The following is a 25,157-nucleotide window of genomic DNA, read 5'->3' as shown; positions in this document are numbered from 1 at the left end:
AGCACCATCTCAAGGACCAAATAAGAGCTATCCTGGGCAGCATCTCTGCCTTAGCAGCTCAGAGCAGAGTAAGGATGCGACAATGCAGGTACCCGCAAACAGCAGTGCCTGCTCCATCCCATTCCCTGTCTGCCACTGTGCTGGTCCTTCTGCAGCCAGCCCTGTCCAGAGCAGAGGGGCTGGCTGGTAGCTGGACACCCCTGTCCCAATGTCAGAGACACCACTGCATCCAGCCAGGTCCTCCTTGGGGCAAGCAGGCCTCCTGTCTCTCCCTTTCTTCCTCCAGGACTTCTGCATAGCAGAGACAAGCTGTGCTGTCCCCATCCTGATCCCTGCGTCTCTCAGTGTGACTCATGTTTGTTGACATGGGCTATTTCCGAGAGTGCAGCTGGGCTGAGCCCCACGAGGCTCTGCGCCCCTTCCCTGGCCTCTTGTATTCTGCTTGACCCCACATCACCCCTACCCTGTGCCAAGGAGGGCAACAGATGGCAATTTGGGGTACGAATGAGCCCAGCCAAACCCCATCTCCCATCTTGTACCCATTCTGGCGCTGACCCCACTTGGTGTCTCCATCTCAGCAGTGTTTTCATTCTCCTTCCTCCCTCCCCTGAGACCTGCCCTCAGCTACTTTCCCATGGAGCAGACAGCCATGACGGACACTTAAAAGCACGCTCAGGTTGGAGGGATGTGTCCCCAGACTGACACTGTCCCCAGCACAGCAGGGAAGGCAGCCAGACCAGGGGTCCTGCCAAGAAACTGGATGGGCATCCCCTATTGTCCTCCTGCCACTCACCTGGGAGCATCTCAGGGCAGCCAAGGCCTCCATCCTCCCTGCCTGGTAACCTCCAATCAGAGGCAGCTCAGCTGTTGCCTTGGAAACACCCGTTGCCATAACAGCAGCTGATGGAGGCGCAGGCGAGGCAGATGGTGGCAGAGGGGGACAGCCATGGCCAGCAGAGTGGGACGGCCGTGCTGGCGTGGGATATGTGGGGCAGCACGCTCAGAGCCCTCCCTGGGGCAAGCAGACACTAAACTCACAGCCCCATCTTGGGCAGAGCAGCTGCATTCCTGCAGCCCCTCTGCTACGGGGGCAAGGTTTGGATGCCATGGTGGTGGCCATGGGCTTTGCCACCTTCCCAGGATCCCTTTGCGCTCTGTGCCTCTGCTGAAGCCATTGTATACTGAAATCAATGCCCAAAGGCTGGATACACACCATCTCCCAGCCCAGCAGACCAGCCCCAGGAGGGTGAAAAGACACCCGAATGCCCCAGCACATACCTGGATCTGCCCCTTGCCCATGATCTTGTCTACGATTTCATTGTTGTCCTTGTTGAGTTTGGTCTTGTCGTAGCACTTCTCGTAGCAGAGGATACGCAGGGACTGGGAACCTTCCAGCTCAATCTCAAACTCCTGGGGAGTGAGGACGGCTCAGCACCAGCATCTGAATCAGCTTCAAAGCCTGGGCTGGAAGGTGAGCACGATCCCTTCCCCACATCCCACAGCCTCATCTCACCTCATTCCACTGCGGCTCTGTCGTATCCCGAAAAACCCTGGTCTTGGCTTTGCTGACAAAATAGCCGAAGGAATCCACCTCCAGTGTGCAGTACAGATCTGGGGGAGGAGACACTGCTGAGCATCCAGAAATGTGTATTCACTGCCAAGCCACGGGACACTGGGGCACAGCAGGGCCACATGCAAGACTGAGCTCCCTCCCCAGACCCTGCACATGAGGACAGGTGCCCGCACTTACTGGCCGATTGCTTGAAGCCCTTGGCAGAGTGGACAATGACGTGCAGGAAGCCATAGAGCCCGGGGGACTCATCGTCTGCAAGACAGGGGGATGTGTTAGGGCTCTGGTTTTTACCCTTCAGCACAGCCCCCAGTGTCTCCAGTCCTCTGCAGAGCTGTCCCAGAGGTCTAGGGAAGGCCAAGCATCCTCCCCTGCCCAACAGCCCCACTGGGCATCCCGATGCTGAGGGGATGCTCCCACTCCAAAGCCAGTCCCATGTCACAGCTGGGAGCACTGCGCCTGGGAGCCCAGCTGTGCTCCCGCAGTGCCACCTGCTGGGGACATGTCCCCATGCACAGCCAGGGCCACTGCAGCAGGGATGCCAGACCAGGCCAGGGACACAGCATGTCCTCCCCATGGACACCCCCGAGCAGAGTGGGGCCACCAGCCTGGTTGTCACTCACCATCCTTATTGCTGGTGACTGGGATGTTGTGGACAGTGCGTAGCTTGAAGCAGGACCCTGTCAGCACCTGCAGCTCCACCGAGCTCAGCACAAAGGCCTGGAGGTCTGTGAAAGGACAGCAGAGGAGCTTCAGAGAGACATGGCCAGCACTGGCTCCAGGGACTGGATGGCAGTGGTTGCAATCCCACGGGACCAACCCATCCCAGCACTCTGGGGAAAAGAAGATCCACGGGGTCTTCTCAACAAGCCAAGTATTACCTTTTTTCTGCAGTTTCTGAATGGCCTCCCTCCACTCAGACCTCTCATAGTCAGAGGACAGCAGGAACAAATAGCTCTGGAAAAGAGAAAGCAATGCTGCAGGGCTGAGACTTGTCACTCCTTGGCTAGCACAGCCCTGTCCTCTCACCTGCAGCCCTACTTACCTTCCCGTTGCGGTTGTGGATGCGGAAGGGAATGGCAGGTGAGTTGAGGAGCAGCCAGAACTCATTCTCAAACATTTTCTTCTTGAGGCGTTCAATGGCACGGCTCTGCCCTTTGTTGGCTTTCTGCAGGCAGGGAGAGGACACAAAGGCTGAGTTGGCCAAGGACAGACAGGCAAGATTACATTGGTGTCCCATCCCAGGTTGGGGATATCCTGGCCCTTCATAGGCATCCCATGCTCTCCTCTCACCTCCTTCTGCACCTCACTCTTGATGGCTGAGATCTTCATTTTCATGTCCTCCAGCTCATGGTCAGGGATGACGTGCACCTGTGGGCAGTGCTCCGACTCCTCCGGCGAGGGGAACACCAGGTCGGCCAGAGGCACGTACCACTTACAGTCGTACTGCTGGTGTTTCCTGCAGCCGAGGTGCAAGCACTGAGATGCTACCCAGCCCTACTGGACCCCACTGGGGGGTGAGGCATTCTGCTCATCCCCCACAAACCCAGTGCTCTTCTTACCCCACTGCTGTCTTCTTCAGCTTGGCACAGAGCAGTACATCAGTGAATAGGAAGACATGCCGCAACTTCCGCGAGCCTTCTGACAGCTCCACCAAGAAGCCATCCTTGATGAGCTGCCGGGTCTGCAGGGAGCAGGGTGGGTGTCAGAGAGGGAAAAGAGCACAGGGTGGCACACACAGACACCCCTGTCCCTCCCCATGTCTCATCCCACAGGTCCACATCCCCTGGGTACCATTTTGTCTCCCTGAACGTCAGGAGGGTGCCAGCAAGCAGCAAAGACCAGGGCTCGACCATCCCCCTATGCCACCCTGCCTGGCTCACCTCCCCCTTGGGAGTGGTGACTGCTGTCCTCCGGGGATCGATGTCCTCATTGATGCTGGAGAGGAAGTTCTGTGAGATGCGGAGGGCATCCTGCAGCAGTGGGTAGTCGGGGTGGTCAGATGGGGTGTGCTTGAGGAGGTCCTGGATGTGAGTGAGCATGGAGTGAGCAACCCAAGGGTACCACCTATCCAGCAGCACCCACACTGGGGTGCCCCCCACAGTGCTCCCCAGGCTGTGGGACCCCAACAGCAGGACATGGCCAGTCCAGCCAGGGGACACAACCACCACAAGTCACCTCACCCTATTACACCTCAGTGACCCCATCCCACCCCAGTACTGGCATCACACTCACGTGCAGAACAAGGGTGCTCCGGGTGACACGGTCAATGGGTTTGTACAGCAGCGCTGTGGGAGACACAAGGTGCCAGTTGGCACTGCCTGTGGGAGCTCAGCCCCTCACAGCCAGAATCTTTCTCAGTTTCCCTTTCTGTTTCATGCTGGGTTCCATGCAACTCCCACCCCAGCCCTGCTCATCCACCCAATGAGAAGCTCTGGGGCTCCCCTCAGCCCCATCATCCCCTTGCAGTGCTAGGTCCCAACACCCCACAGCTGGTTGCTTGCACATCCCTCTAGGCTATTTATACCCAGACTGAGGCATCTGGATTTTCCCGGCCATTTGGATCACTTCCTCAAATTGCAGAGCCCCAGTGGGGAAGCACTGCAACCAGGAGAGGAAGAGGAAAACGTGCTGACCCCACACCACACTGAGTCATGGAGAAGCTCCCAAGGATCCTGGAGAAGGGTGCTGTCTGACAGCCCCGGGTGACAAGGGAAGGACCCCTCTGTCTGTGAGAGGACATGGGACTGTCCCTGACTGCAACCACTTCCCCACACCTCAGTGGCAGCATGGAAAGCTGGAGCTCCTGCAGCGCTCGGTGAGAGCCAGGAGGGAGGAGATGCTTGGGATGCCGCCCCGCCTTGTGCACGGGGAGGACACAGCCTCCTGCTGCCATCGCTACAAGCACACACAAAGCACCTGGGAGCCCAACGGGTCCCCAGGAGGGGCTGATCCGGCACATCACCAACCCCCCCTCCAGCACCATCCCCATCACCGCGGTCCCCAGGGGCTGGATGACGGCAGGCAGAGAGGCACGGAGCCAAGAAGGGCGTCACAACCTCGAGATGCTCACAGCATCCAGCGAGCAAAAGGAGAACCCTTCCCCATTGCAACCTTCGCGCAGAGCCCCACTGAGCAGCTCTCTCCCCATCTCCACTACCAACACGAGCCCCATGGGCCAGGTGAGCGCATGGCCACGCTGCCAGAGCCAGGCGGTTCGACAGAGCCCAGAACAAAGAAGCGCACAACTTCAGGCTGCAGAGCACAAAGCCACCACCGTCCTGCAAAGACGTCGGCCCCACAACAGGTGAAATGCTCCCCCCGCACCACAGCCCCCGCCAGCCCTCACCGTAAGTGCAGTTACAGCAAAGCCGGATGATAACGAGGATTTCCATGGCAGCCCCTTCTCCGCGCAGCCATCCCTGCCTCCCCTCGGCTGCTCAACCCAGCTGCTGCGCCACAGCATCGGCCCTCAGCACAGCTCCCAGTGCAGGAGGAAGGGGTGGGCAGGGGGTGGGGGGCTGCTGCACGCCCCCAGCATCCTCACGAGGGGCGTCCCCCCCTACTCAGTGCCAGCGCCGCGCATGGGAACGCAAAAGGGCTCCACTGCCGGGAGCTGCTTGGTAATGCACCCGCAGACAAAAGGCTGCAGCCCCCTCCCCACGCCCGCCCCTTTGCATGCCGTACCCTCCATGGTGACGGACGTGTGGCTCTCCTTCGAGTCCTTGGGGCCTTTCACCTTCAGCTCCTAGGGAGGGAAAGGGCAGCAAAGTGGGGCTGGGGCAGGGCATTCCTCAAGGTTGGGAGGCTCTGCTCCGAGACTCTCCCCCAGCCCTGTGGGACCTCGCCATGAGCAGGGGTGGTACTAGCTAGGGGTGGATCCAGCCATTCCCCCAGGTCTCCCTGAAGCAGTATCATAGGGCCACTGAGGGGTCCCAAAATTGGGGGGCAAAACCTGCAGGAGATTCAGCACAACACCCAATGAGCAACACCACCTCACACAGCTGTAGGTGGTTCTGTTCTACAGATAGTACCCAAAAGTTCCAGGGCAGGGGGAACCCCTCTATAGGGTGCATGTGGTCCACTCAAATGTGGGAACAAAGTCCCCTTCCCCACTCCATGACACATGCTCTAACCCCATGGCACAACCCCAGCCCCACTCACCTCAGAGATCTTCTGGAACTGGTAGTTGCTCTGGCTGCACTTCTCAGCTGTTTCCAGAGCAATTTTGTAGTTATCCACAAAGGCCTTGTACACCCCGAGCTGGCTGGCCTGTGGGCAAGGGGGGAGTGGGATCAGTCAGGTGCCCACGGTGCCCCCTGCACCCCCAAAGGCCAGGCACAGACATAAACCACCTCAGTCTGTCCCTCAAGCAGAAGGGGATGTGGATGGCCCAGCTGAGAAAGGTGCATACCAGCTTCTGGAAGAGGTGACCCATGGTGATGTTGCTGTCCCACTGCTGCACCTTGGGGCACAGGCTGTCATAGAACTCCTTGTGGATTTCATAGATGTCCTGGATCTTGTAGAAAATGGTTTCAATCTGCTGCAGGGTGAGGACAGGCTGCGATGTAGTGGCTGTGGCCTTCAGCGGCTTCATGGGCTGCCGAAGGAGAAGGGAGAGCGTCTGAGAGCGGGGCCCCAAGGACTCCTCCGGCCCAACAAAGGAGACAGCTCTGGGACAGCCCCAGCCCCCAGCACAAGGGGCAGTCACTGCAGGGTCTGCTCCCTGCTCCCGCACCCTCAGACTTGCCCATCCCAGCAGCAGTGACCCTCATGTTATGCAACTGCATCTCCACCACAAAAGCCAACGTGACTATGGGAGGAAACAGGGCTACAGAAACTTCTGTGCTGGGCAGGCTTGTAGGGGCTGCCCAGGGAAGAGGGACCCCAACCCCCATCCCTTCTGGTGACCCCCCTGGGGAGGGGGCCCGGCTGTGCTCACCAACAAGAGCGCCTCCAGCTGGTTGATGTAGATCTCCTCGCTGGCCAGGAAGCCGGAGAGCACCAGCTTCCGCATCTCCAGCCCTTTGCCAGCATCTCGCTCGCCCTGTGCAACACAGCAAGGAGCCCAGCTCAGCCAGCAGTCAGCATGGCACAGAGCCCCTCATCCCATGGCCCCGGCATCCCCACAAGGACATATCCCTTCCAGCATAGACACACTGCAGCAAGGGCCGGGTATGTGCCTGCAGGACAGCATGGCCAGGCTGGAGCCAGCTGGGAAGTTGGGGCGGCACCGACTTTGCTTGGCCCCGAGCCCAGCACTGCAGGCAGCGCTCCAGGGAGGCACAGTGAGGTAAAACCCTCCCAAGGGCAGAGTCCACAGGCGCCCAAAGAAACCATGTCCTAAGGCTGGCTTTGTGAGCCAGCACCACCCTTTTCCCAGCTGGGGTTTTCTCTGGGAAAGTGCCACCCCTGCAGTCACTGCCAGCCCTCGTGTAACTGCTTGGCGGCACCAGGGCAGGTCCGGTTCTGAGGGCACAGCCCCCATCCAGGCACACCAGAAGCTTCTGCTCTGCTTAGAAGTGATGCACATCCCACCCATGACATCAGGCACAGGCATGACCCTGAATGTCTTTCTTGGGCTTTGGACTGCCTCAAACACACACCGTGCCCAAAATTCCCATCCCAGCACAACAACTCACTCTCAGGAGCCAGGCTTTGCAAACCAAAGCAGCACCAGGCAGAGACACAACACTGCCTTAACCCAGCTGTTACAACCCAATCTGGAGAGCAAGGATCACAACTACCAGCTTTTTGCTCCAAGCAATTTGGGATGGTTAAGCAGAACCACAGTCTTCTCTCTCTGCCAGCCATGGGCATCACACCAAGGGTACAACAACAGCAGCCTCACTTGGGTGTCATAAGCAGCATGAGCAGCCCCCCCCCCCGGATGGAAGCACAGCCAGGAAGCACACAATACTCCTGTCCCACTCCATGCGAGCACCACTTGGTCCTGTCCCATCACCAGCTCAGAGCCTAGTGCTCCCTGCCCAGCAGTACCGTTAAGGCCAGGCTACAGGGAGCTGTGTGGGGGGAGCACATGGAGCCTGCTTGGTACTGGCAGGCTTGCTGCCACCATTAGTCACAGGCTCTTCCTGCTTCCCCTAAGGCTGGGCCGTGCGTGAGAGCTGAGAAGATAAGGGGGCACATTTGCACCCAAGGCCCGTGATGCCCCTGGGGATGGTTCCAGTGGGACCCTCATGGCCCCAAGGGGCAGAAAGCCCACCTTTACACAGGGACCAGCAGCCACCCTGCGAAGGAGACCCCAAGGAGAACAGAGATGGAGACCTCCTCCACCTCTGCCATGAAGCAACCATGCTAGGTGGGCTAGAAGGCAAAGGTCTGTAGCTAGGGGTACCAGGACACCTCCCGGGCCAAAGTACCAGGGCTGGGAGCAATTTAGGGAGTTTGCTCATGGCTGTGCAGTGAGTCAGTGGCACACAGCAGTCCAGCCTCATCCCAAGCATCCCAGCTCTGCCAGCACAGCAGCCCACCCCAGCAGGCACACACAGACACTGGCTGAACTCTTGGCATTAGCTTCCCTCCCCACCCCTGCCCTGGGAAATCTCACATCCAAGCCCCTAGGCCCATGCTAGCAGCAGCAGGGTGCCCATTTCCATCCCCACCCCATCCAGCACTGAAGCAGGGTGCCCCATGGGTGCCCACCTTCTCACTGGCCGAGAATGGAGACCCGGGGCTGGTGGGGGTTCCTGGCTCAGAGTCATCTTCATCCTCCAGGACTTTATCCAGGTACCCTATGGCTTCCTCTTCCTCCTCCATGGCCTGCTGGGCACCAGGGGGGCCGCGGGGACCCCACAAGGCTTCAGACGTGAGGACTTACGCAGCCAAGCCAGCCGGGCCTGACTCAGCCCTGGATGCCGGCCACAGCCTCTGGATGAAAGGAGCCATTATGGGATCCCCGGTGCTCCCGCCTGTCCCGGCTCAGGCCGTCGGCCCCGCTGCGGGGCTCTCCCCAGGCAGCGGCACAGCCACCCGCGCGTGACGGCAGCGGGGACGGCGAGGTCAGCCGAGCGGGGACGGAGGAGCTGCTGGGCTCTGCCTTGGCCAAGGCTTCCCCCAGGTGCTCCGCCAGCAGCGCAGGGCCGCTGCCCGCCGTGCCGCTCCGCTCCGCTTGCAGCCAGAGCTACCGCTCCGCCCTGCGCTCTCGCTACAGGAAATGCACGTCTGGTGTGGAGGTGGGGCTGCTCGCACTATGGTCAAGGCAGCTCACCAAATGCTTCTTCGGAGTTACAGCGCTGGGGAAGACAGACAGCTAGGGGGAACTCCACGGGGAGGGGTCGCCAACCCTCCATCTACACCCCCCCCCATGTACCCTCCCCAGCCTCGCCAGCCGGAGAAGCAACAGAGCAGGCAGGATGGGGGCTATCAGCCATGGGTATCCCCAAGCAGGGGGAGAGCTGGGCCACGGGATTCTGCAGTGACCCCTGAGGGCAGCAGAAGGGATCATGTCCCATTAGGGTATCCGACTCCCCCCCTCACAGGTAAAGGCTCCTGGGCCCCTTTCTACTCCAGAAGAAACCTCAGCAGGGAAATGGTGCAGATGCATGGTGCTTCCCGGAGCACCCAGCCTACATCTAGCAATTCTGTGGGGCCTCACTGGCCCCACCGAGTGGGGCAAGAAGGGACTGGAGACGCAGATATCTGCAGGATCTAATGCAAGAGAGCCGTTTCAGCCGTTTTCCCACTCTCCTCCGCAAGGAAAAAAAAAAGGGGAACCAGTAGCTGCGGATGCTCAGCCCCCACAAGCTTCTCGCCTCCCTACTCCTGTCAAAACCTGAAACAAACCACTGGTGCATGAAAAAAAGGGAGGAAGGACTTTCTGGAGCCCTTATCTGCATCCACACTGCACCTCAGGCTCCGCACATTTGGTAAAAGGGCTCTTCCTGAGGACCCCGTGACACAGCCATCAGGTCACCAGGGTGGGGAAAGCCATCTTCAATACCAAACCAGCAGCATCCTGTGATGTGGCCACAGCCTCTGCCAGGATGCTGGTGGCTGCAGGTGGGATGGGCTGGTCCACATGCAGCTGGAGGAGTCCCGGGCTCAGCTGCAGTCACCCCAGGAGCTCATAAGATAAGACCCTGCCAGAAACCTGCCAAGCTGGAGATGCCGCCTCCAACACTAGATGGATATGGGATGTCAGGCTGAGCCAGGCACCCTATGCCACCCACACAACAGGGCTGCAGCTTACACGTGTGCCCACCCAGAGGCACTCCAAGACCACAGCTGCTGGCACCCAAAGGCACTCCCCCTAAGCCCCAGCCCAAGCAGCTGCAGATAAAGGGATCAGAGGCAGAGCTGGCACTGAGCTCTAAAGCCCCCAATCCTGTTAGTGCTGGGCCAGCACTGAGTTGAGACGGCCACTGGAGATGACATCACTGCCTGAGAGCAGAAGGCAACATCCCCTGGGCTACCCAGAGCCCCACTGCTTCCCCAGGACCACCCTGCCAGGGGATGAGACCCCCTTGCAAGTGGGGTACCAGGGTGGGGGCTGACTCAGTCCCACGTTGGGGAGCCAGAGGGCCATGCCTGGGGACACAGCAGCTCAACGAGGCATGTGGGATCCACATGGGACTGGACACAGAGGATGCTGTGCAGCACCCATACCCTGGGGAGGAAGCCACACCTCTGTGCTCCTCCGCCTCAACATCCGGGTTAGGGCCTGAACTCCCTCCATGACAAAAACCTCCACATTTTCCACACTGCCTCCTCCCACATCCCTGCCTCCCACCCCCCACAAGGCAGTCCCTATACACAGGGTACAGAGGTAGCCAGTGCCCTGCCCAGGGGACAGCAGCTTCCAGGTCTCTGGGGCAGCACAGCACCTCCTGAGTTATAGAGAAACCCTCATTCTGGATAAAACCACCCTCCATTTTCAGTTCCCCACTCCAAAGCTTTCCAAATTTCTCTCCTGGAAAAGGCAATGGATAAAAACCCAGCAGTTCTGCAACGATGTCAAGAGCTCAATGAGTTAAATCTGAGTTTCCTTTTAAAGAGAAAGGGGTGGACACGGTGTCCCAATGCAGCTGTCAGGCTGTCCCCAAGTGCCACTAGATGGAGCCTGCAGCACGGCTGCTTCTTGTCCCCTTGCAGAGGGGCAGGGGACACAGCAGTGCACCCAAGCATCTCCCAGTTAGACTCCAGCTCCCAACGTGACCCATGGACACCTCACCATCCCCAGCTATGGGTTTGGGAAGCCGAGTAGACATCACACACGTCACAGCAGAATCAAACCATCACCAGGAAAGAAGGCACATCCCAGCACCAATTTGCACAGGTCCTACTGCCCAGAGCACCTACCCCTGTGCTGAGCCCATCCGTGGGTGTGGGTGAGACGCCGTCCCCGCTCTCCTGGCCCCGAGCACTGAGCTGGGGGGACATGGTGGGTGACTCGTCGATGTAGGGCATGGCTTCCGAGCCTTCTGGCAGTGTTTTGGGCTCCTCATTGCCCTCGGCATCATAGTCTTCTGTACCATAGTTGAAATCTGCCAGAAGAAGAGAAGATGGCGGTGAGCATCCAGGAAGGAGGTGGGTGATGTGGGGACAGGGACAAACAAGCATTCCTGGTCTCTGTTTCACCCCATAGCAACTTAGGGGTTCATAATCCTGTTCCCAACCCCCGGGGCCACACAGGGACAAGGACACTCACTCCACAGGGCTGCTGCTGCCCACCTGCCGACCAGCAGCTCTTTTTCCCTACATTTACATAATTCATGCTGCCGGGAAGCCGCAAGCCGAGTCTGTGTGGGGGCAGCTGCTCCTCCAGACAGCCCGGCCCTGTGCCAGCAGCCCTGCCCTCAGCGCCAGCAAGCGATGGAACCGGGCTGGCATCCAACCCTCCTCATCCTCACTGCATGCCACTGAGGGGGACACGGCCACCCCACCTGGAAGAATGGGAACAATGGCAACATGGGGGATGTAGGAGCGATGCCAACACGGCGGTGTGGGCCACGGCAGAAGGGCTCAGCCCACCCTCATGCTGCCACCAGGCCATGCCACCACCCTTTGTATGCAGCCATGCCCCCCGTCCCCACACACACAGAGTCGTTCTGGGGACCCTCAGCCCTCGGTGGGAGCTGAGAGCGGCCGAGCAGCAGTGTGAGGCCTGGGAGGATGCAGGGAGGGCCCAGGGCGCAGCGGGGGCCCGGGGTACATCCGAACCGGTTCCCATGGCAACAGCAGCGCTCGGCGGGAAGAGGCGGCTGCAGCAGCCCCGAGATGCTGACAAAGGGGAGGGGGAAGGGAGCCCGGCTGCAACACAGGGACCCCTCAGCACCTTGCAAAGAGGATGAAGACAGTCGGCCCCTCACCCTGACCCCCTCAGGTGTCCCCATGGCTGAGATCCCCGCTCAGAAGGGCACTGGGATGCACACATCCATCCCCAGCCAAACCCTGCGCTGTTGTTGCTTCACCACCTCACTGCTTCAGCTGGGGAGTCCCCTGGCTCCCACTAGCATCGCTTGTCCCATTAATATTGCATTCAGCTCAATATTTAAAGCAGATAAGTGTTTAAATCAAAGAGTGCAGGGCCAGGAGCCGTGCAGTGCTGGAAGGGAGGGACCAGGACTGTCCTACATCCCAGGTCAGGATAGGATCCCCAACATGGCACAGAACATCCCCATTCTGCCAGGGAAGTACAGCTGCTCTCAGACCTCTCTTCATTAGCAATTAGCTGCTAATGAGCAACCTCTAGAGGCCTGATGCTGCCACCTCTCACCACCCACCATGGGGAAGCCCAAAGCCCCTCACACAGGGGCCCTTCACTGGCCAGGGTCTAACGAGGGGAGCAGGGATGGGACAAAGCTGAAGGTTCCTCCCTGAAAACTGTCACCCCCACACTCCTGTTGGCCAAGCTCTGCAGCTTCAGGCTGAAGCACAACACCCCAGCCCACCCCATCCCAGCACCCAAAAATGGTGACATGGGGACAACTGAGTCCATGCCAGTCCTGACAAAGCCACATCTATGCCAGGGCAACAGCAGCAGCTGGCAGCAGCAGGAGCCCACACTGAGCCGAGCAGCAGCACTGAGACTGCAAGTCACCACCTCCCCACCCCATTGCCAGCCTTGGGAGCAGCTCGGGTAACGAGGAACACCGTTTTAATGAGGCAGCTGGGGACCTTGCCAACTGCCTCCGGCAGTGGAGGTAGTGACAAAGGCACAGAGGCACAGAAGGGGAAGGGACCAGTCCATGGAGATGCAAGAATGGCCCCAGACCTCAAGCACCCACTGCTTGCCCCCAGCCTGAGCAGATTTCAGCCCCAGGTCTGACCTGGAGATAAGCTGCAGACAGTGGCCAAAGAAATATGGAAAGAGAGGGAACCTTGGCAGAGTCCTGTACCCCACTCAGGAGCCCAGAACACACTGAGGGGAGGGTGCCTGGGCACCCAGGGGACACTGCCAGTGCTGTGTCTCCACGTGCACCAGGACTGTGGGACAGCAGGAGGTGCCTCTTGGCATCCCAACCTTCATGGGCTCTCTGAAGGCAAATCCCCCCATGTCCATGGAGCACGAGAGCTCCATCACTACACTCACTGTGAGGACAGATGGGCACAAGTCAGGATGCGCTGCAAGCAGGGATCCAAAGGGATGTGCCATCACTTGGCACACAGATCAGTGCCTAATGCCATCATGGGAAGGGGACCTTGCCACGCATAGGGGATACTGAGGGCCTGTCCTCTGCACAGCCCTGCCTGCAGAGCCCAGCAAGTCCAAATCACACTGCTCCCTCCTCCTCCTGCAGCTGCATTGCCCCTGCAGCCTGTTCTTGTGCCCATGCCAAACCCAGAGCTATTTTTGCTCCAGCAGCAGTGGAAGCCCTCCTGCTCCACCCAAGATGTGGGGACAGAGGAATCAGAGCCCACTCCAGAGCCCCTCACCCAAGTCAGTCATGGTCTGGGTTCCCTCAGCAGTGCTGCAGCCCCCTGCCTGAGGGACACCTGCACCATTGGCATCCCATTGGTGGGGTCAGGAATATGTCCCCGTGTGGAAAATCACATCTCAGCTCTGCCACCCAAGCTGATGCCAGTGAAATGATGCCAGTGAGTGAGCGTGGCCAAGGGTGGCTACTGGCTCCTCCCAAAGCGGGCAGGTGACAGCACTGTCACAGCAGCACAGTGTGGCATTTCCTTTGCTTTCCCAGTTGGGCACATACCGCATCCAAGGCTCTGCACAGCTCAACGTTCACCTGCCCTATCCCATTCCCACAGTTCAACATCCTTATGGTGGGGGGGGAAGCAAATTCCGCCATTCCCAGATTGCAAGGTTTGGGAAAATGCCACGTTTTTACTGGGTGAAAATTCACCATGACAACAGGATGCGTGAGCTGGCCTCAGACCTGCCTCCAACAGGCCTCCTCGACACAAACAGCATCTCCTCTGCACCCACGCTGCATCCTCCCTGCCAGCACAGCATCCCAGGATGCTCACAAGCCCAAGTGCTGAGCGCTCACCGCTCCCAAGTGCCACCATCCCTGGGCATCCTGACAGTCCCTGGCACTGTGGGCTCTGCAGGGAGGCAGCTGCAGGGAGGCTGGGTCTGGAGGACTGCACAAGCTGGAACAGAGGGATGCTTTTGACTGCAAGGGTCTGCCTTGAGGGATTCGGGATGGAGAACTTCAGAGGACTCAGCCCCACACACTGTGCCCCCCTGATCAACCCCAGCTCTGAGTTCACGGGCACATGAATTGCAAGTTCAAATATGCAATTACCACTTGATCCCCATCCTGCTTCCCCACCCAAACCTGCCCCACAAGTACCAAGCTCTATGCTCAGCCACTTCCCAGCTAACATCCACAGATAACTCACACCCCAAAAATCACCCAGCAGTGCGCGCAGGCTCAGTGCTCCCCAGAACATATGGCAGAGACCCAAGCCCCCCATCTCCCAGCTCTATCCCAGACTCCCTGGGATGCCGATGTCTGCACCAGGTGTCCCAGTACCAGCTTATTCCTCCCACACCAGGTCCTGGCTGCCCATCCATGGGGCCAGGAAGGATTCACAGCCCCAGTGCTGCTGTAGGGGACTCCCTGCTGCCAACCCTCAGGTTCCACTACCACGAGGCTGCATTTACACTGCACCCTCCTGCTAAAATCACTGCTGGGGGAGAGGAGACGACCCAGAGACACTGAGAGACAGGGACTGAAGCAACACCCCTGTCCCCAGGCACCCCATGGGCAGAGCGCGCTGTCACATTGCTCCGGCACCAGTGAGCCTCACCAAACCAGTACCACTACCACCCCTTGCAATGGACACAGGTCCCCACTTCCAACCCCAGCAAATGCTGCCATGGTGTAGGGGATGCCGAGGGATGGGGGAGTTCTGCCCCCACCAGCATCACCTGCCCGCTGCCCACCCTCAGCTCAGCATCACAAGCACAGCATCCATCCATCACCCAACAGATAGTGGGGGTACCCGCCCCCCCCGAGCCCTCCCGGCCCCCCGCCCCAAGCACGTACTGCTGTAGAGGGTGTCGATCCAGGACAGTCGCGGCAGGCCACGGTGGCTCAGCGGCTCCATGCTCGGCGTTCAGCCCCGCCAGCCGGCTCTCATCTCACAACAAAGGCAGCGAGGGCGGGAGGCGGGGGGCTGCAGGCCCAGGCGGGGGCTGGCTGGGAGCAGGGCAATGCTGCCTGCCCGGCCGCACAGCGGTTCTTCTTCTGCCAAGGGAGCCCAGGGAAGGAGGTGCTGGCTGGCGATGGCAGTGCGTCCCGCCTCCCGCCTCTGCCTCGCCGGGGGGAGCCGAGCCCTGCGTCCCCCGCACGCAGCCAAGCCAGCCCCCCGCGGTGCCTGGGGACAGGAGGTGGGGATGGTGCGAGGCTCCATGCAGAGCACCAGGCAACCCCAGAGTCAATGGGGGGACACGGGAGCACCCACCTCTGCCCCAACCTCACTCTCACCCCCACGCTCCAGGGATGCCCCAATCCCAGACAAACCTCACAAGCTGAAGGATGCCCAGCTCCCAGACCCCTCCTGGTCCCTCTCTCCAGGAGGAGCCAGCAACTAGGGACCCCTCCACTGCCCCCACAAAGGGTTGACACAGCTTGGCATGGGCAGGCAGGGGTTAAACTGCCCTCCCCATCTGCATGTAGCCAAAGGAAATACAAAGTGCCAGAGTCATCAACCCCAATATGTCACCACGCCAGCCAAGCGTTCAGCCTGCCCTCCTCCCGCTCGCACCCGCACCACTGCCCTCATCCCACTGGTGCGGGTGGCATCCCAAGCCACTGCCCTCAGCCACATCCTGCCCTGCATGGGGATGGACTCGGACCAGGTGATGGGGACAGCTGGGAGCTGTGCGGGAGGGATGTTGCTGTGCAGGACACGTGGATGCATTTTGGGGAGCGCAGCTTGGTGCAGTCAACAGCACACAGTGCCGCCCAGGCGCAGCCCTACATCCCCAGAGGGCCGCATCCAGCCCCCACGGGCTGAGTCAGTGTTGGAGGTGCTGCCATTTCCCAGCCCTCATGTTTCTGGGTGACCTGAGGACCCCTGTGCCTCACTCTGTACCCTGACACTGCTTGGTGCCACAGCTCCCCTTCCCAAGCCACATATGGTGCCTGGGGGAGACTAGCAGTGTGGTGACACACCACCCCACACAGCGAGTACATCCACTGCTCTCCTATCTCCAGAGCCCCCACCTGAACGACTGCAAGACACTACCAGTCCTGATACAAAACCACTTCCATCCTCCCAACCCCTGCGCTTTGTCAGCGCTGTCCAAGCCCACGCAGCACAAGCCAGGGCTGCAGATAGGGACGGAGGAGATGGAGGAGGAGGAGGTGGCAGCAGCTGCTTGGGCTGCAGCAGGGAGCAGGCATGCACGCATAGGCACAGCTGAACCAGGCCCCCACAATGGCGAGGTGCAGAGCTGAGCACACACATCCTCCCCAAGAGCGGAAGATGTTGCGTGCAGGAGCAGCAGCAGCACCACTTTGGGGATGCAGCATCAGCACAGCCCCACAATGAATGAGGGCAGGCAGCTCTCAGCATCTCCTGTGCAGCTGAGCATCTGTGCATGGTATGCCTACATCACTCCCCTTGTGCATCAGCTCCCCTGAGCAGCACTGGGGGGAAGCCAAGGGAATCTCCCCAAAGTGCAAAGACCCTACAAAGAGAGCCAGCAGCGACAGCAGCAAGCGTTGCAGCCCAGAGATGCTCAGGGAGGGAGCAAAGGACACAGCCCAACTCTGCTCCATGGAGTTAGGAGCCATTTGGAGCCATGTGGAAACAGCCCATGAATTTGAGGTGAAGGAAATGCTCAGTATGCACCAAGATGCCCAAAGCAGTGCCATCCCCATGCCACCATCAATGGCTACACGTAGCCAACACATATCCTGTGGGCCAACCAGCTGCGCCAAACACCTGTGCTTTATTTTGGTTACTCCACTCTATTTGCCTTTGCAAACAAACAAACACCCACACCAAAACAAACAAACACAACCCTACTCCTGCACATGGAGCACACCCAACTCCCAGCAGCAGTGCCACAGCGTGGACACCCAGCAGCTGGTGGCTCCCACAGTGGGAACCACACACTCCAACACACACCAACAGCCTCTGCCCGTGGCTCTGGGCACAACAGCTTGTGTTACTGGGCACATTCTTATGACAGAGCCCAGGCTTGCTGCCCCCACGCTGCAGCCCTGCGCCCTGTTGGGTGTCTCACCACCAGCCCGGCATCCGCTGGCCGCAGCCGGGCAGCCCACGCACTGCTATTTCTGGGCTCTTGCACAAGAGGATGCTCCAACCACAGCCACGCGGCCCTGGGGACAAGCAGCGAGGGGACAGAGAGGGGGAGGAGGAATCAGTGGAGAACATTCAACCAAAAGCAGGGCGAGAGGGGCTGGGGGAGCTCCAGCACCAAGGCGGGGGGATGCAGAGGAGAAGAAAGAGGTGGTGGTTGGCAACTCGGGAAGAAAGCGCCCGCCCCGAGCACAAAGGTCTCCATCTGCCAGAGCTCTGCACCATCCCAAAGCTCCCGGCTGGGGCTCAGCGCAGGGCAGACCCGCCCAGCCCCAGGCCAGGCTCTGCTCCTGAAACACATCCAAGGGAGCCGAGAGGCGTCGCTGCTGCTCATCTACATATGCAAATCCTCTTGCTTAGCAAACACCGATAAAGACAGGAGGGATGGAAAAGCCAAGCCTATTTTAAGATGCTTTTTAGAGGCGAGAAGGGGAAATCTGAGTGCACCCCAACAGCAGCACCCATGTCCAGCAGCTGCTGCTCCCGTGGACACTGTCAGAAGGTCTGAAGGAGGAACGTGGAGATGCTGGGGGTAAATGTACCATTTTTCCTGGACAGATGCACATTTTAGCCCTTGGCTAACCTGGGCTCCCTGTTTGGACCCAAGGGAACACCTCCCCCACCAGCAGAGAACGGGAAAAAGAGTTTTCCTGCAGCTGACAGGGGGGGAAATCTCACCATCAAAGACCTCACTGCACTGCACAGAAGTGCCTTTCCAGCCAAAAAAAAAAAGAAAGGAAAAAAAAAAAAAAAAGAAAAGAAAAGCAAAACACATTTCACAGCCATGGTAGGATTTACAATGCAAATGTATTCAGGCCCTGCAGGGCACTTCTTTACAGTTTTCATTAATGGTGCCAACCTGCCCCAATGTCACCTCCTCAGCCCCTGCCCCCCCCCATCTCCAGGCAGCTTGGTGCTTGGAAAAGCACTGTGTCCTGCACCTCCCAGCACAGTGCTGGGCCCCACAGCAGATGGGGACGGTTCAAAGGTCCCAGGCAGGGCTCACACACACACACGCTGGGGTTTTGTTCCCTCCTGAGCAGTTAAAATTAAACACTGCCGCTCTGCGTGTCCTTCCCAGACCAGAAGAGGAACTCGCAGCACACTCAAAGCCAAACAAACACTCTTCCAACAGTGGAAAACACTACAAAGTTAAAAAATAAAGAGGACGCAGATGTCATGGCCAGGCTTGGGGCCACCCACACACCTACAGCTTCAGCTCCTGCCTGAAGCCCCTCCTTGCTGTAAAGGGAGGGAAATGGAAGTACAGAGAAGCTGCAAAGTGACGGCAAAACATTTCACTTTCCATCACCTCCTGCACACCACGAGCTGCTCCGGACAGAAAGAGATGCATGGAGGCAAACCTCGGACCACGTGCTGTTTCCTGTTCTCCTTTTTGTTGGGGCTTTTGGGGACCTTACAAGACAGGGATGAAGCAGGGCACACAGGTGCATGGAGTGGAGATGAGCCTCAGCTCCATTGGGGCTGTGCTCACTACCACTGTGCCATAGGGACCCCACTGCTGCCACCAGGATCTGGGTCACACTTCCCAAGGTCACAGCAAACATGGGGTGGTTGCGCTCATGGAAGAGACCACGAGATGTGATTACAGGTAATGGAGGAATGTGGGTTTTACTCACAGCATCCTGCTGTGCTGCACCTGACACCAAACATTCTGCCCTCATCCTGCTGGGCTGCGGCGTGTCCTCAAGAGGAGTTCATGCAGCAAAGCAGCTTCATGCAAAGCAGACCTCTTCCTAAACTTTCCAGCAATGAAACCGAGCATGGAGGTGTTCTTCCTCTGACTGCAGCCCAAACACTGAGCTCAGAGCATCCCCCCAGCCCCCTTCTCAGCCCCCAGCACAGGGACAGGTGATGGTCAGATGAAGGGAATGCCAGCCCTTTGCACACTTCCTCTCAGCCATCTGTTTGCTGACACTGATTGGGCCAGTCCTGAGCAAGCTGGCACAGGCGTTATCTCCAATGCCAGCATCAACATATCTGGCTGTCACACACCCTCCTCTCACGCAATAGCTGCAGACGGAGGCATCTTGCAGATATCCTCGCTTTAAATCAGATTAATCACAAGCTACTTAACGGAAACCACTGTGTTTCCCATGGTAATTCCTACAGAGACAATACCCAGCGCTGCTGCATTACGTTACTGTGAGCTCAGCCGCCTACAAAAGGAGAGTCCCAAACTTCATCAAAATACCAGGGGACCCCAAAGCAGACAGCATGCACCAAATTACCAACCACAGCACAGCACAGCTGGGAAGCATCACTGCAACCAGGAATTGGTTGTTACAGCTGAACAATAAAGAGAAGTGAGAAGAAAAGGCAAGAGCAATAAATGAGCCACACGTAACTAGAAAGGGGGATCCAATCATCGGCCACACGCTGCTTATTGTATGCTCAGACTCTGCTGTGAAATGTCAGCACACACTGAGTCCCTTATAATGCACAACAAAGCAGTGCTGATGCCAAGCAATGGCACAGAACATGCTGGGAAGAGCCCATCACTGTCACCATCACCATCACCCCACTCAGCCCCCAGCTCTGGGAGCTGACTGTTTGGGCTCAGTTTGTTTGGGGCAGGGAACAAACCAACCCCAACCAACTGAGCAGGAGCAAAAACTAATGTAAGTCAGTCGCAGAGTCAGCGACATAAGTGCCATCTTCTGGCTGTCAGGGCCGTGTTTGAATCGGGATGAAAGCACACAGGATGATGCAATAACAACTTCCAGGCCACTGGAAGTAGGACAATGTGACAGTGCTGGCTGCTTGTGCCCTCAGTGCCACGAAGCATGCAGAAGCTTGCAAAATAGCGTGTCCTCAGGATGCCTGGACACCTCACATGTCAGCCTTAGAGGCTGCAGGACTTCACACCCATGAGCTAAGACACACCTGGAGGAAGTGGCTTTTGTGCAGCATCCCAGCCCCAGAGGTGGCTGCTGGGCTGGTGGCACCTCATCAAGAAGCGGCCACGTGGGGTCAGCCCAAGGACGGAGCTTTGGCACAGGATGCCCTTGAGAGCAGGACAGCACGGGGCCGGGGGTGACGTTAACTGAGGCACAAGGGCACGCGGTGCTCCTGGCGGTGCGATGGGAACATCCTGGATAGACTGTCGGATCCGCTGCTGTGCCGTGGCACCGGTCGAACGACCACGTGCAGGGATGGCACAGGGAACGGCACAGGGTGGGGGGACACGAGCGTGACGTCCTCGGATGTGGCACATGAGGGTTGCCCGGGTGGACGGCACGGGACACCCCTGACCGTGCAAACGGGGACAGCCCGGTGAGGAGCTGGCGCTGGGGCTGCGGGGCAGCACGACCCCTCTGCCGTACCGGGGGGGGGCCAACCCCGCTGCCCGGCCCCTCTCGCCACCCACCTGCCGAGGACGCGTCCTCCGCTCCGGAGCTGCCGTCGCTGCCTCCCTCCGGGGAACTGCCGCGGGGGACGGCGGGGGGCGGGCGGCGGCGCGGCAGGGCCGGGGGGCGCGGGGGGGCGCGGGCGAGGGCCGCCTCCAGGTACAGCACCTTGAAGCGCTCCTCGGCCAAAGCTCGCTGCAGGCGCCGCAGGTGCCGGCGGCATCGCTCCAGCTCCCGCTCCATGGCCCGCACCGAGCCCAGCTCCATGCGGGGAGCCGGCTCCCCCGGGAATTCCTCCTGCCAGTGTCGGGCAAAGTCCGCCCGAGCCACGGCCGCCGCCTCCTCGCCCGCTGCCATCCCCGGGCTTCCCCGCCGCCTTCCTCCTCCTCCTCCTCCTTCCGCCCCCCACCACCGCCGCGGGCCCTGACGTCGGCTCCCGCCCGGCCCCTCCAGCCCGCCCCCGGCCGCTCCTCCTCGGCACGGCCCCGACGGGGCGGGAGTAGCGCTGCCACCGCCCTCCGGCATCTCCTGGCCCGGCCCAGCGCGGCTCTCTGCGGCCGGAGCTCGGCGTCCGCTCCTGGAATATCGGAGGAAGGCGCCCCCGGGCTGAAGGAGGCCCACTGCTGTACCAGCAGCCCTTCCTGCTCAGGGTGCAACCCGGGGTCTCCACAGGAGCTCCTGACATGTTTTACGAGGATACTGAGAGGGTCGTGTACCCACAGCTGGTCTGAGCCCCTCCTGATGAGGGTCCACCTTGGAGCTCCTGACATGCAGAGTGCTAAGATGTGGCAATGCCTGCTGCCAGCAGCATCAGAGCAACGAACCAAGTGGCACAAACCATCCCACGCGCTGCAAAGAGCTGCTTCTCAGCCAGCAAGAAGCGAACCTCAATGGCACTGAGTAGTGCCCGTGCCATGGAGCTGCTCTGTTCCAGCCCATGTGCTGGGCTTGTGGCCATCAGCATCTCAAGGCTGGTGATGCTCTGATGATAACACCTGGCATGATAACACTCTGATGGTGTCACCTGGCTTGTTATTGCTGACAGTGGCACCTGGCTTGGTGCACAGTGCTTTGCTCCCCACGCCCCACACAGGAATGGCATTTCCCTTTTGCCACGGGAGGGAGGTGTGGGTGACTCAGGACGGTGATTCACAGCCAGTGTCCTTTGTTGCCACCTGGCTGTAGCCCAGCAGGAAGAAAGGAAGCACCCTATTCATTGACGCAGGATCCCAGGAAGTGTCGCAACAGCCGCCTCCTCCATCCCTGGAGTGGCTGCTCCTGTCCCCATGGTGGCTGCTCCCATGTCACCCAAGTGGGCTTTGGGGATCCTCCTGGCACGGCCTCCCCTTGGGGACTGTGGGGCAGAGACTCCCAAAACACCCCTCTTAGCTGTGGGGCCAGTGACAGAAGTGACACTGGTGCCCAGGTGAGGACAGTGCCCAGCAATGCCCTGTCCTATTCTAGACAGACAGCCTCTCAGTGCTGAGACCCTTTACAGCAGATGGAGGAGGAGGGGGTGCCATGAGCACCCACATGATTTATATGTGGCGACAGATAATTACAGCCCTTCCATCACCTGCCATGCAGACGGCCCAGCAGAGCTTTACACCACATTTCTGGCTGCCCATCCCAACCCATAAATCTACCCAGTGCAAAGCAATAAATCAGGGGGGACTGAGAGAGCAGCCCCAGGCAGGTGTCCTTCCCCACCTGCCCACCCAGTAATGGGCACGTAGATAGGAAATGTTCAGGATGAGGTGGGGACACCCGGCGGGCTGTGCTAATTACAGGCGGCAGGTGGCATCCGACGAGCTGTGATTTATGGTCCAGTCCTTCTGAGAGCTGGGGCTGAGTCCCTGCAGGTCTGGGGCCAGCAAAGCTTCATGGCTACTCCTGGGGCTCTGGGTAGGATGTGGGTATGACAGGGGCCAGGGGCGCATCTATGTGCTCAGCCCTGTGTCAGCTCTACAACCACCTGCACCAACAAAGCGTCCCTATGGCATCACAGAGTGGTATTTCCCTAAGTCTCTGGCATCAAATCACTCCCCAGAAAATTAAGTAGTTTTTGATTCCTGAGCTGGACTTGCAGCTTGCAGGGACTGGGAGACCAGAAGGCCATTGAGAGAACAAGAGGGTCACGGTGAGCACAGGTGAGTGCTCAGAGCTATTTGCAAGCTTCGTTTCCCTTTGAAGTCCCACTGCTTCATCCTCCCTGCTCCCTGAGGCCCTGGCTCCTGATTTATGGGGTTCCTGAAGCAGAGGCACCTAAATTAGCTCCCACTTCAAAGAGCCAAGAGAGGAGAAGGGCAATAGACAAATAGCCCAGCTAATTGTGGCCATTGATCAACCCCACTGTGGGATGATCAGATAAGAAGGGATGGATAAAGGGGACCATGTTCTCCCAGGGCTCGGCTTCTGCACCAGTAGTCCCAACAATTTGTCACAATGACTCTCCAGATCCATTTTTCAAAGCATCGTTACCCCGTGTGCAGGAGGGCATTTAGCAGCTGCTCTCTAATGAAAAGGTGGGCAAAGGGGCAGGGAATGCAACTACAAGCTGCCCGGCCCTCCTGGTGACCCTACATCCCATGGCTGGGAGACCCATGGGGAACAAGGAGATTTAGAAAACAATCTGTGGGGAACAAGGAGATTTGGGGCATGAGGAGCATCATCTTCTCCACCAAGAGCAAATGTGGGGCTGGCCCAGCAAGCAGGAAAGCAGGAGGCAGACAGCGCTTCAGCCCCTTTGCCACCTGCCCAGTGATGTGGCACTGAGGGAAGAGGTTAGTGGGCATGGTGGGGGTGGGCTGGGGCTGGACTTGAGGATCTGAGAGGTCTCTAACTGTGAGCAACCCCTGGGCAGGGCCAGCACCTGGGGGCTGGGATGGAGCCACGTGACGGCAGTGGGGTTTTTAGGGCTGGCTGCCTGACCCCAGAGCAGTGTGTGGCAGCCCTGGGGGAGGCAGGACCACAACAGCACCTCGTCCTGTCCTGCCCACTATATCCATGTCCCAAGAAACTGCAGCACGGCTGGGAGAGCCCGAAGGTTCAGATGAGGAGCTGGAGCAGGGGGCTGCACCGCAAGCATGCTGCAGGCAGGAGATGTGGATTCCTAAGGGGAGGAATGCAACCGCCTGCCTGGGGGACACCGAGGAGATGAAGGTGAGGAAGAGGAGCAGGCCGGTGCGCTCCAAGGCCAGGAGGATGGCAGCCAATGTGCGGGAACGCAAGAGGATCCTGGACTACAACCAAGCCTTCAACGCCCTGCGGCTGGCACTCAAGCACGACCTTGGTGGCAAGAGGCTCTCCAAAATCGCCACCCTGCGGAGAGCCATCCACCGCATCGCCGCTCTGTCCCTGTCCTTGCACTGCTGGCCCTGCACACACTCCGAGTGCCGCAGGCAGGGCGTGCGGGATGGCCGCCTTGTGCCCCCCAGTGCTGTGGGTTATGGCTGCTATCCCCCCGAGAGCCAACTCCAGTGCTATGAGAGCCTGCAGGAGGATCGCCCAGCAGCCAGCTCTGTGTTCTACCCCGCGTGGAGCCAGCAGAAGCACACAAGCAACCCGCAAGCCCTCCCGCTTGCACCGCTTCCCTGGCAGCTGGGGGGGTTGCAAGGCACTGGTTTCCAGTGCTTCCCCATCCACTGAGCCACGGAGCAGGGAGGGTGAGGCAGTGCCGGGAAGGTAACAAAGTGGGGAGTGGGATGGGACTCTGTGGGATGGGATGGGAGCCAAGTAAAGCCTGGAAACTCAGAGCTGGGAAGCGTGGAGGAGGTTGCTTTCTGTTCAAGGAAGGGCCAGCTCTGCAGTTTCTTTTCTTGTGAGGTTTCTCTGCTGGAAATTGTGACAATTATTTATTCTCTTTTGCTTGCTTTGTGAGAAAACATGACTTAAAAACCCAGCATTGGGGCACTGGTTGTTAATGTGTGCGAGGTGGACAGATGGTGTGTGTGGATCACACTAAAGCCCCTGGCTCTGGTTCCAGCTGATGAATTAGGGGAGCAGGGGCTGGGAAAGGTTAACTCGGTTGTACTTTTAATGCTAAGCCCACTGGTGAACATATTGGTGCCCATTCAGATTTGTAAGCCTGGACCAGGAGGAAAGAGAGACAGATGTCTGCCTTTGGAAAGTCCGCGCTTCCTCCTGGTGACTGTAAAGTGGCTCTCTGGGATGGTCTGGCACCGAGCTCATGGCTGGGGATGGGGTGGGGGGAACTCAGCCCTCAGCTCCTCGCGTGCCAGTCCTCCTCCTCCCTTGGTCCCAGCGTGGGGTGGGGGACCTGGGAGATGAACCTGGTAGAGGAAAGCCCGCAGCAGCCAGGAGGGAGAGCTCTCTGCCTAGCAAAGGATCCTCCTCCAAGCGCTGCCGGTGTGAGACATCTTGGCTTTCATCTCCAGCAGATGTTCCCCTTTCCAGGAGGACTGCAGCTATAGCTGCTGGAGAAATCCTATGTC

At 59.1% G+C, this 25,157-nt stretch overlaps 2 protein-coding genes across 4 annotated transcripts in view; one reads left to right on the top strand and one right to left on the bottom strand.

Annotated features, from left to right (window-relative positions):
* ABR (ABR activator of RhoGEF and GTPase) overlaps positions 1-21,095 on the bottom strand; it is a 30,249-nt gene extending 9,154 nt beyond the window's left edge. The window contains exons 1-16 of one of the 3 annotated variants that reach the window (XM_072353945.1): positions 20,724-21,095; positions 10,892-11,076; positions 6,513-6,617; positions 5,985-6,170; positions 5,735-5,842; positions 5,258-5,318; positions 3,806-3,858; positions 3,454-3,594; positions 3,133-3,254; positions 2,864-3,029; positions 2,616-2,738; positions 2,452-2,527; positions 2,194-2,298; positions 1,751-1,825; positions 1,514-1,611; positions 1,279-1,410 (exon numbers count right to left, since the gene is read on the bottom strand). In XM_072353945.1, coding sequence (XP_072210046.1) covers positions 1,279-1,410; positions 1,514-1,611; positions 1,751-1,825; positions 2,194-2,298; positions 2,452-2,527; positions 2,616-2,738; positions 2,864-3,029; positions 3,133-3,254; positions 3,454-3,594; positions 3,806-3,858; positions 5,258-5,318; positions 5,735-5,842; positions 5,985-6,170; positions 6,513-6,617; positions 10,892-11,076; positions 20,724-21,060 — 2,073 coding nt within the window. In that variant the 5' untranslated portion in view covers positions 21,061-21,095. Of the gene's footprint in view, positions 1-1,278; positions 1,411-1,513; positions 1,612-1,750; positions 1,826-2,193; positions 2,299-2,451; positions 2,528-2,615; positions 2,739-2,863; positions 3,030-3,132; positions 3,255-3,453; positions 3,595-3,805; positions 3,859-5,257; positions 5,319-5,734; positions 5,843-5,984; positions 6,171-6,512; positions 6,618-8,236; positions 8,474-10,891; positions 11,077-15,045; positions 15,262-20,723 lie in introns of those variants that run through there. The other 2 variants (XM_072353946.1, XM_072353948.1) reach the window with 2 other exon arrangements.
* A 2,587-nt stretch (positions 21,096-23,682) lies between these two features.
* Positions 23,683-24,351, top strand: BHLHA9 (basic helix-loop-helix family member a9). The gene has a single exon (XM_072353964.1). The coding sequence runs from the start codon at positions 23,710-23,712 to the stop codon at positions 24,349-24,351; it is 642 nt and encodes a 213-aa protein (XP_072210065.1). The 5' UTR covers positions 23,683-23,709.
* The last annotated feature ends 806 nt before the right edge of the window (positions 24,352-25,157 follow it).

This window comes from Excalfactoria chinensis, chromosome 19 (assembly GCF_039878825.1).
Source record: "Excalfactoria chinensis isolate bCotChi1 chromosome 19, bCotChi1.hap2, whole genome shotgun sequence".
NCBI lineage: Eukaryota > Metazoa > Chordata > Aves > Galliformes > Phasianidae > Excalfactoria > Excalfactoria chinensis.
Note: the sequence above shows the minus strand (reverse complement) of the source record. Positions and strands in the feature narration are given on the sequence as shown.